General features: G+C 53.6%; 1 protein-coding gene across 1 annotated transcript in view; it reads right to left on the minus strand.

The window, feature by feature from the left end:
- LOC107122132 (echinoderm microtubule-associated protein-like 2) overlaps positions 1–11,432 on the minus strand; it is a gene marked incomplete at its 3' end in the record, with an annotated part of 38,695 nt that overhangs the window by 22,637 nt on the left and 4,626 nt on the right. The window contains exon 3 of the mRNA XM_015425165.1: positions 7,917–8,099. Within this exon, the coding sequence (XP_015280651.1) occupies positions 7,917–8,099 (183 nt within the window). The remainder of the gene's footprint in view (positions 1–7,916; positions 8,100–11,432) is intronic.

Raw genomic sequence — 11,432 nt, forward strand, 5'->3', positions numbered from 1 at the left:
GGGGGAGAGCCAGTTTGGTGTCGTGGTTAAGTGCAGGCGGACTCTAATCTGGGAGAGCCGGGTTTGATTCCCCACTCCTCTACTTGCACCTGCTGGATGACCTTGGGCAAGCCATAGTTCTGTCAGAGCTGTTCTCTCAAGGGCAGTTCTGAAAAGAGCTCTCTCAGCCCTGCCTACCTCACTTCCTGAAAAGCTGGCCGGACTCCAGGGGAAGTGCCAGAGGGCACCATGTTGGGGAAACTTGGCCTAGTGGATCCTCTGAAACGAAGATCCGACGATCAAACCACCACCACACCCTCCACTGTAAGGGGCCCAGTGGTGGAGAAGCATCGGATCACCTGCTGGTTTGGTGGGGAGGGGGGTTGCTATTGAGAGGCTGCACTTCCCCTTTCTTTCCAGAGGGCCAAAGGTGCCACCTGATGCCAGCTCCGCCCGGCACCACCTTTATCTATTCAGCGCTGCCCGGCATTCTGCGCAGGACGCAAGGAAGAGGCCTCTTAAGAGCAGAGCTTGTAAACATCCCCACCCCCCCACCCCCGGCCTTCCTAAGACAAAAAAACCTCAAGCCTAATGAAGAATTCCATGGATTGTGCAAAAGCTTGCACTGTGCTTGGTGCTCTTTCGGTTCGTTCTAAAATGACGTATCCTGTGGCTTTTGCACTTAATACCAGTGTTCCCTCTAAGCTGAGTTGGTGTGAGCTAGCTCACAGTTTTTTTAGCCTCCAGCTCACAGATTTTTGTCTCAGCTCAGGAAGGACGGCTCCAGAGCAAACTATTGATGCAGCAGCCGAATCGCTCACTCACGACTTTAATGCCAGCCAAAGTAGAATATTTGCTCACAAAACTCCACAGCTAAGAGGGACCATTACTTACTACCCAGCCAAATTAGTTCCTGGAGCCAGTTTTAACAATAAAGCAAAGTGCAAGGAACTGTTAGAAAAGCATAAATGCTAGAAAAAGAAGAACAGATTGGATTTATACCCTACCCTTCACTACCCAAAGGTGTCTCAGAGCGGCTGGCAGTCTCCTTTTCCTTTGCCTCCCCACGAGAGACACCCTGTGAGGTAGGTGGGGCGGAGAGAGCTCTTGACAGAAACTGCTCTTTTTCAAGAACAGCTCTTGTCAGAACTATGGCTTGCCCAAGGTCATCCAGCCAGGTGCAAGTGGAGGAGGAGTGGGGAATCGAACCCGGTTCTCCCAGATTAGAGTCCGCGCACTTAACCACTACACCAAAAGAAGAAGAAGAGATTGGATTTATACCCCGCCCTTCACTACCCAAAGGAGTCTCAGAGTGGCTTACAGACTCCTTTCCCTTCCCCTCCCCACGACAGACACCCTGCGCGGTAGATGGGGCTGAGAGAGCTCTTGACAGAAAGGGCTTTTTTTCAAGAACAGCTCTTACCAGAGCTTCGGCTTGCCCAAGGTCATCCAGCAGGTGCAAGTGGAGGAGTGGGGAATCAAACCCGGTTCTCCCAGAGTAGAGTCCGCGCACTTAACCACTATGCTAAACTGGCTCTCTTGCTTGGGTCTTAACTGCCTTGCTTGGGTCTTGCAAACGGAGGGCCCTTGTGGCTTCCCTGACCGAGTCCGTCCATCTCAAGTTGGGCCTCCCTCTTTTCTTGTCGCCTCCCGCTTTCCCTAGTGTTCTTGTCTTTGCCAGTGACGCTCGCCTTCTCACCGTGTGGCCAGTTGTTAGGTCTTATTTTGCCTTTCGGGGAATGATTTGTTGCCCTTTTTCAAATGGGTCGGGGCCTGCAGGCTGGTACCCTTGGTGTAAGGACGAGGCCATTAGAAAACCTGAGCGCCCCGTCGGCGTCCGCAAGCTATTGAAGGAGAGGATCCACAGTGTTTAGGCCAGGGGGGGGAGCAGTCGGTCACCCAAACACCTCTGGTGAATTATTCCCAGTGTGCATAGGGATGGTCGGATCGGTGGTCAACGCGGGCAGCTGCCCCCAGGCCCCACTCTGGGGAGGGCCACAGCTGCTCCCGGTCCCATCCCACCCTGAAGGAAAGTGGGAGAAAAAAGAGCAGGGCCTTCTTGATGCTTGCCCCTGCCTTGACTAAGGGCTCGGGCAGCTGGCTTCCAGTAGAAGCGGTGGCACCCGCCCACCTCGCGCCGGGTGAAGGTCACCCTTTGCTTGGCAGTGAGGCGCAGGGAGGGGGGGGGGAAACAGACCTTACCCAAAAGCTGGAATCGAGAACCACAAGGGTGAGAAAGAAGTCTTGATAAAGGGCCAGTATTAAAAACTGAGTTAAAACTTATAATATACAGAAATGCATGTATGTATTAGAAAGACAGTTAAAAACATCTAAGGGCCCAGTGAAAGCCTCGTTGAAAAGTTCAAGTAGCCTAAACGCAAAGGCCAATACATGTGACCTTAGTGTGAGCCAGCTCACAGTTTTTTAGCCTCCAGCTCACACCTTTTTGTCTCCGCTCAGGAAGGGATGGCTCCGGAGCAGACTAATTAACGCAGTAGCCAAATTGCTTGCTCACAACTTTATTGCCAGTAGCTCACAAAGTAGAATTTTTGCTCACAAGACTCCACAGCTTAGAGGGAACATGTGACCTGACATGTTTCTACTGTATGGGGGAACCTTCTTCAGAGGTCAAACAGTATTGAGGTACACGTAACAATAATGCACATTACAATAAGATAACCAATAAGTGAATATTGGACCAAGAAAAGGAAGCTTAAGTAGCAAGGTCTAAAGACACAAGACAAAGATGTTTGCGAGACCTCAAAAGATGGAAGTCATGTGCCTGGTGCCAAGTGCACAGCTGCTGAATTAGAACACCTTCCAATTTAGGTCCAAAAAGCACCTGTGTGGCTCTCTAAGTCAGAGGCAGAGTGTCTTCAAGCAAACTTTGCTTGGCACCATCAGGGGTAGACAGGAATGGGGTGGCAGTGGTTCTGGGATCCGACCCCTGGCTTTAGCCCTGGGCCCCAGAATCAGAGAAACACAGGGCGCATTCAGACGGGCAGCTAATCCCGTCATCAGGCCAGCTTGAATTTTATCCCGATCTTTTTAATCCATCGTAGCATGACCAGACACCCCCCTGGTGAATCGTCTTAGCGTGCTGCCTCCATTGTGGATGGTCTAGATGGCGTCCACTGAAGGAGGCATGCACGGTGAGGGGTTTTAAGGAAAACTTTTTGCGCATGCGCATAGGCGTCACAGTGCGTCCTTGTTGAAGGAGGCGTGCGGTAGGTTTTTAAAAAACTTTTTGCACATGCGCATAGACATCACAGCGCGTCCTTGTTGATCCGCACATGTGTAGAGATTTTTTAAAATGGCGCCCGCTCAGGATGGTCTGACGTCAGACCACCCCGGAGGGAGGATTGCGCACTGGTGGAACGATCAGATGGGTGAAAGCCCGCAGTTGTCCCGCAGGTAACCGAAGATCCTAGATTTAAAGTGCTATCTTATAAGTGCGGCAAAACAGGATGCCCATGGAAGAGACCCAGCTGAGCTCTGAGCAGGATTTAGGTCCGTGAGGCAATCGTGCCTCGCGTGGATCTAAAGAGCCATCTGATCGGATTCACAGAGCTGGGAGGTACCTCAAAGAAGGCCATCTAGTCCACCCCCTGCACAATGCAGGAAATTCACAGCTACCCTGCCTCCCCCAGTGACCCCTGCTGTATGCCCAGAGAAAGGCAAAAAAAAACCCCTCCAGAATCCTTGGGCCAATCTGGCCTGGAGGCAAATGATAAGTCCACATGGGTTTTACATGGAACTCCTCTAAGGCAGCCTGGTCTTCAAATCCAAAATCCCAGGGCGGGGGGAGAGAGGTCTGTCTGGGTCCAGGCGTGGAGAACGGCACAAACACCGTCTGTTCACCAAAGCTGTACGTCCTTGGAACACAAAAGCAACAGAGCGGAGTAGAAATGGGCCTTGATTCACTGCTTTTCTGGCCGCTGGCCCAGAATGAAGGTCCTTTCTTCCTCGGGTCCGTTGGCCGCTCCAAAGCCTTCTGGAGGCGCCAAGCTCTGGACGGCAGAGGGGCTGTCAGGACCCCCGGTTGAAGGCGGCCCCCAACTGGCTGGGAGCCGAAGCCAGGGCCAGGCACTCTTCTCCCAGCCAGGGGAACAATGTCCGGGAGGGAAATGGCCCAGAGAGAGCCCCCCCCCCATGAGGGGCGCTTTGAAAGACAGATTTTCTTGGAGAGGAAGGATTCTCTGGGGAAACGACAGCATCGCCTCTCATTTGAAGCAAGGCCGGGTTTTATCATTTGCACAACTTTTGTGCTGAGAAATGAAAAATTAAGTATGGGAAGGAAAGGCGGTAGGATCTCCAGGTTTGGTTAACTAGCAGGGTCATTTCGTAGAAGAGGTGCAGGAGCTCATTAGCATAACTCATTTGCATGTGCCACACCCCCTGGAATCACTGGAAGTGTGTCAGAAGGCAACACCCACCACTCAGGCTCCGCTGGACTGTTTTGGATGTGCAGATCTGTCCTCGCAGAGGAGGGAGAACTTGTACCTGAATAAAACCTTGCCTTAAAGGTGCCACTGGACTGGTTTGGGCCAGGGGGGGCTCTGCAACTTACCCAGCTGCTTCTTGCTCTGACTGTGGGCTGCTGGGAGCAGGGGGCGGGGCTTGTTGCATGTGCCCGCCCCCTGGGCTCTTTACTGCCGGAGCTCTGTTCCTGTGCGCTCCGGCAGGAAATGACCCCTGTATAACTAGTATGCTGAAAGAAAGGCCATCTTGTAGACTGTGCGATGTCTTCTGCCATGCGAACGGTTGGAATTTTTGTTTTTGTTTTTTGTGACTGCATTTACAGGAAAAGCTGTCGAGAGACGGGGGGGGAGCGCTTGGATGTCTTGAAGCTTCACGGATGCAGGGAGAGTCAGGGGGGGGCAACAGAGCATCCAGTGGGGTGGGGGTGGGGATACTCCCTGGTCTCCCCTGGGGCCACCCTTTCTCCCCCCTGCTGCCAGGGTGCTGTTTGCTGGCTTTTCCCAAAAAAGAATTGGGGGGGGGGGGTAGGTATATCGCTACGCCCTGATTTGGATGGTCCAGATCAATGTTCCCTCTTGAGCTGAGTTACTGTGAGCCAGCTCACAGTTTTTTAGCCTCCGGCTCACACATTTTGCCTTCGCTCAGGAAGGTATGGCTCCAGAGCAAACTGATTTATACAGTGGCCAAATCATCTGCTCGCAACTTCAATGCTCGTAGCTCACAAAGTTGAATTTTTGCTCTCAGGACTCCACAGCTGAGAGGGAGCCTTGGTCCAGATTGGCCCGGTCTCGGAAGCTAAACGGGGTTGACTCCAGTTAGTACCTGGATGGGGGACTACTGGGAAGTCCAGGGTCACTACGCAGAGGCAGGCGATGGCCAACCACCTCTGGATGTCTCTTGCCTTGAAAACGCTAGGGGGTCGCCAGTAGTTGCCCATGACTCCATGGCACTGTCCGCTATATTGCTATAGCCTTCTGACACTGGAGCCAGGTACCTGTTTGTGTGTAAAGTTACCACCAAGTTGCAGCCGAATCATGGCCACCCCAGCAAGGGGCTTCCAAGGCAAGGGAGAGGCAGAGGTGGTCTGCCCTTGCCTTCCTCTGCAGAGCCTTCCTTGGTGGTCTCCCTTCCAAGTACCGACCCTGCTGAGCTTCCAACTTATGGCCACCCCAGCAAGGGGCTTCCAAGGCAAGGGAGAAGCAGTTGTTTCCCATTGCCTTCCTCTGCAGAGCCTTCCTTGGTGGTCTCCCATCCAAGTACCGACCCTGCTGAGCTTCCGACTTACGGCCACCCCAGCAAGGGGCTTCCGAGGCAAGGGAGAGGCAGAGGTGGTTTGCCTTTGCCTTCCTCTGCAGAGCCTTCCTTGGTGGCCTCCCTTCCAAGTACAGACCCTGCTGAGCTTCCAACGTATGGCCACCCCAGCAAGAAGCTTCCAAGGCAAGGGAGAGGCAGAGGTGGTTTGCCCTTGCCTTCCTCTGCAGAGCCTTCCTTGGTGGTCTCCCTTCCAAGCACCGACCCTGCTGAGCTTCCGACTTAAGGCCACCCCAGCAAGGGGCTTCCAAGGCAAGGGAGAGGCAGAGGTGGTTTGCCCTTGCCTTCCTCTGCAGAGCCTTCCTTGGTGGTCTCCCTTCCAAGTACCGACCCTGCTGAGCTTCCGACTTACGGCCACCCCAGCAAGGGGCTTCCAAGGCAAGGGAGAGGCAGAGGTGGTTTGCCTTTGCGTTCCTCTGCAGAGCCTTCCTTGTTGGCCTCCCTTCCAAGTACCGACCCTGCTGAGCTTCCGACTTACGGCCACCCCAGCAAGGGGCTTCCAAGGCAAGGGAGAGGCAGAGGTGGTTTGCCTTTGCCTTCCTCTGCAGAGCCTTCCTTGGTGGTCTCCCTTCCAAGTACCGACCCTGCTGAGCTTCTGAGATCTAGCAAGATAGGACTATACCAGGCCACCCTCCCTCCAGCTGTGTACCTACTACCATTTTTTAGAAAATATCCAAAAAACGTGCCAAAGTCATGTGTGTGTTGGAGGGGATGCTCAACCGGGGAGGACTGGGGTGGGGCAGGAGTGGCCCTGGAGGTGGACGGGGGGTCGCCAGACCCACCCCTTTCCTGTCCATGCAGGGGCAAACCCACTTTTGAGTGTGAGCTTTCAGGAAACGTCACCCCTAAGCAGGTTTTGGGGGTAAAAATACAGCTAGGACAGGAAGAACCTGGAAGGTGAATGAATGTATGGTGATGTCTTGTGAAAGAAAGACGCCCCTTCCCCCAAAAAAACTCATGGTCGAGTTTGGGGGAAATGCAGCGGAAGACCTCCAGGTGACACTGGAGACCTTTAAGATAGATCCAGGTGGGTCGCCGTGTTGGTCTGAAGCAGGAGAACAGATTTAGAGTCCGGTGGGGCACCTTTAAGACCAACCAAGGATTGTTCAAGGCGTGAGCTTTCGTGTGTAAGGCACGGTTTTTCAAACACGTTGGAAAGGAAGCTAGAGTTCAGACTCATAGACCAGTGATGGGGAACCTTTTAGAGACCGAGTGCCCAAACTGTGACCCAAAACCCACTTATTTATCGCAAAGTGCCAACATGGTAATTTAACCTGAATACTGAGGTTTTATTTTAGAAAAAACAACTCATACATTAACTGAAGATGATCCAAACAAAGTAAGGAAAGCAATCCCAGATGCTTTCATTGACTTAAAATTATTTGGGAGAGAATTTGACACTTTAATGATGGTCTGGGCCTGGCTGGGGCGATGGCACGCGTGCCCACAGGGAGGGCTCTGAGTGCCACCTGTAGCACCCATGCCATACGTTCGCCACCACTGTCATAGACGGAGGCTGAGCGGCAAGTTATCGTGTAACACGATGCAGATGGTCATGCAAAGTCGAAACTCCGTAGTGCCTGAAAGGTGAGCAACTTGCAACTCCAACAGAGACTGCACAGCAGCGCAGGCGGAGAGAACGCAGGGGTCTTACACGCACCAGTTGTCTCTCAGCCTCCCGTTTTTAACTCAGAGGTCATAAGGGGAAGACCGCCTTGCAGAGCTGTCGTGACGGCGGTGAATATAAAGTGCTTTGACTTCGAGGTGCAGAAAGAGAGAGTGGGGGATGGCAGAGGATGTAACGTGTCCAGCAGCACCTTAGGGACCAACAGGGTTTGGGGGATAGTTCCTGGTGGCCAACCGTGTTGGTCTGAAGCAGCAGAACGAATTTAGAGTCCCGGGGTGCCTTGAAGACCAACAGAGGTTTATTCGAGGCGTGTGCTTTCCTGTGCAACTTGGCACACTTTGTCAAATACATTGGTGCGTGCGCACAAAACCTCATAACTCGAATAAACCTCTGTTGGTCTGAAAGGCGCCCCGGGGCTCTAAACGGGAGACCACGGTGTGCCTAGAGTTCCATCGGCTTGGCTCAAGGGGTCTTCCACGGCTGCCTCCGGCCCCCTCCCCTTCCCCGTCCTGGGTACCTTTGCTGGGCCCTCTCTTCTGCAGGCTGAGCCCGTTCTCCTCGCAGGTGGTCAGGCGCCGGAGGACGTCGGCCAGAGCCGCCTTCAGAACCTGGATCTCGTCTTCTTGCAGCTGGAGCCGCTGTTCCAGGTAGGAGATGCGGTCGTCCACCTCCATCCCACTGGTTCCGGAGAGGTTATCATCTGGGGAGAGCGGGAGTGAGGCGGGGGGAGGGGGATCGGCGGGGTGGGGGAAGAAGAAAAAAATTCCGTTGGCTCTCCGTGGCATCAGCCAGAGCCTTCTTCGTGACACGGCGACCCAGTGAGGTAGGCTTGGCCGGGGGTTCCCAACCTTGCCGACCACTTCCCTTCAGTCACACAGCGAAGATCCTCGTGCTGCGGTGGCAGCTGCTGTCAAAGCAACCTTTTAAAAAACCTTTGCAGCCAATCAGATCTCCAGAGGCCAATCAGAAGCCTTGCTGGGCAGAAGCCCTGCCTGACCACGCCCCCTTTCTAGAAACTTTTGGCAGGCGCCAGGAACGGTGTTGGTGGGGGCCCTAGTGCCCACGGGCACCTCGTTGGGGACCCCTGGGCTAGACTAAGAAATAGGGCTGGTTATTATTAACGGAGCTGCGGTGGCTCAAGTGGTTAAGACGCTGAACTGCAGGCTGTGGAAGGTCGGTAGTTCAGCAGTTCGAGACCCGAGTGTGCTGCATGATGGAGTGAGCTCCCGTCTCTAGCCCCAGCTCCTGCCAACCTAGCAGTTCGAAAGCAAGACATTGCAAGTAGATAAATAGGTACCACTTCGGTGGGAAGGTCACAGCGTTCCGTGCGCCTTGGTGTTTAGTCATGCCGGCCACATGACCACAGAAATGTCTTCGGACAGTGCTGGCTCTTCGGCTTGGAAACAGAGATGAGCAACGCAACCCTAGTGTCGGATTCAACTGGCTTTCGAGCAAGGGAACCTTTACCTTTATTATTAACAGAACCTTTGTGCCAACCTTTCGCTCAGAGGTTGGCATCACCCTGCCAACAAAAGTCCGCATGGTCAAAGCAATGGTATTCCCAGTAGTCATGTATGGCTGCGAGAGTTGGACTATAAGGAAGGCCGAGCGCTGAAGAATAGATTCTTTTGAACTATGGTGCTGGAGAAGACTCTTGAGAGTCTCCCTTGAACTGCAAGGAGATCAAATCAGCCAATCCTAAAGGAAATCAACCCTGACTGTTCCCTGGAAGGCCAGAGACAGAAGCTGAAGCTCCAATACTTTGGCCACCCAACGAGAAGGGAGCCCTCACTGGAGAAGAAGACCCTGATGCTGGGAAAGACTGAAGGTCAAAGACGACGGGGATGGCAAAGGATGAGATGGTTAGACAGTGTTATCGAGGCAACGAACATGAAATTAAGCAAACTCCGGAACATGACGGAAGACAGGAGGGCCTGGCGTGATTTGCTCCATGGGGTTGCGAAGAGTCGGACTCGACTGTGCGACTGAACAACAACAATTATTAACCGAAGGCTCTCCAGTGGAATGCAAGAGTCTACAAGCAGTGCCACTGGATCAGCATCCGGTTTCCTTGGTTGGCTCCGATGTTAAACTGTAAGCTCCTCAGGGCAGGGACCTGTTTGTCTTGTGCTTTGTCCGGTGCTGTGCACACAAGGCTCTGTGCTGGGAGCCGGAGCAGCAGAGCGGCTAAGAGGATGAGTGGCCGAGCAGGGAGATTCCAGGTGTGGATCTGGCCTCTGCCCGATAAGACTGGCCTACCTTGCAGGGCTGTCCTAAGAGCTCCAAGAAGGTTTCATCAGTGAAGTGCTTTGAGTACGGAAAGTGCTACACAAATGTTAGGCACCGTCCGTTTAAAATAAATAAATAAATGTTGTAGATAAGGCCTGCTTCCGGGGGTAGCTGTGCTGGAGTCCAGGAGCACCTGACAGACCCACAAGAATTTCGGAGGGGTGTGAGTTTTTGAGAGTCAAGGATCCCTTCGTCTCTCTCGAAAACTCACACCCTGAGAACCTTGTTGGTCTCTAAGGTCTCCGGTCTAGCTATCATGGATGAGGTTATATAAACAGCAGTACTCTCAACTACCCTCTCTCCGGTTCTGTGTTCCGGATCATGCTCATGTATATTATTATCCCCATCTCACCAATAAGAACACAGCCAAAAAGCTCTGTGTGTGTGTGTGTGTGTGTGGGGAATAATACCACTCTTTACTGTTCTTTAATTGCACATCCATCCGTCTTCATGCCACCCTCCCTCCAAGGAATTCAGGGCTCTTCCCCCCCCCTTTGTTTCCATGTCAACCTCAGGAGAAGGGGTCAGGGTGAGACAGAGCGGAAGAGTGACTGGCCCAAGGTCACCCAGCGAGCTTCCATGGCGGAGTCGGAATTTGAATCCAGGACACCTAACCCCTGCTCTAACACACTGGTTCCACACACAGCCACAGGGGTAAGCAGCCACTAACCAACATCGTGGGACTTGAGCGTTCCACCGGAGTGCCAAGGGATTGTTACGGTATATTATGGGTTAGCTAATGAAACAGTCCTGAGTCTATTAAGCTGGTCTCCGTGGAACCAGAAGTTGTTTCCAGGTCTTTCAGGACAGAGGCCCGGGTACTGTGTGTTTTACACACACACACACACACACACACACACACACTCACACACGGTCCCAAGGCAGCTGAACTCTTTGCTGCAGAAGGAACACAAAACCATAGAGAATCCTGGAGGCAGCAGACCTGTCCTGACTTCTGGGGCATTCAGACCCAGCGAGAGAGCTCGGTGCAGATAAGAGATGCCTCCCCACCCCGTTGAATGTCTAAAAATGGGTTGCTCCCCGACCCAAAAGCCTTGCGAAACTTTTGGCATGGAAGGGCGATTGGTCAGGGGAGGCGGCGGCACTCTGCACGTTCTCAGGGGCACCCTTCCTTCTCTGTTCTGCGTGCTCTACAGTACAGCCCCAGCATCAAAACAGGTTCTGGGGCTGAGGCCGGGCTCCAGACAGTTAAGCCGGGCTCTCCGTCCCGTATCGGCTAGCCGTGTTTCTGAATATCGATCGGATACCTGCTTCTCGGGGGTATCAGAGTGCTGTTCCTGCTTCGGCAGCAGGGCTGGACTAGATGAACCTGGGGGTCCCTTCTGGCTCTGAGATGAAAAACAAATAAACCGGGATCCCCAACCATTTTAAGCCTGCGTGCACCTTTGGGGTTCTGACACAGGGTGGTGGGCGCAGACAGAAAATGGCCGCCCCAGCGTTCCTTCAGTCACCCAGGGAAGATCCTCACGCTGTGGCGGCAGCAGCTCGCAAAAGCATCCCTTTTTTTAAAAAAAAAAACCCTGCACAGCCAATCAACTCTCCAGCAGCCAGTCAGAGGCCTCGCTGGGCCAAAGCCCCGCCCGGCCCCACCTGCTTCCCGAAAACACTTGGCGGGCGCCCGCGTGCACCACGTTGGGGGGACCCTGCCGCCCTGGGAGAAATCGCGGCGCCCAGTGCCGGTCGGGGAAAGGACAGGCCTTCTAGTGAGCCCCCAACCCCCCCC

This window comes from Gekko japonicus, unplaced genomic scaffold, assembly GCF_001447785.1.
Source record: "Gekko japonicus isolate JY-2015 unplaced genomic scaffold, Gekko_japonicus_V1.1 scaffold4254, whole genome shotgun sequence".
In the NCBI taxonomy this organism is placed as follows: domain Eukaryota; kingdom Metazoa; phylum Chordata; class Lepidosauria; order Squamata; family Gekkonidae; genus Gekko; species Gekko japonicus.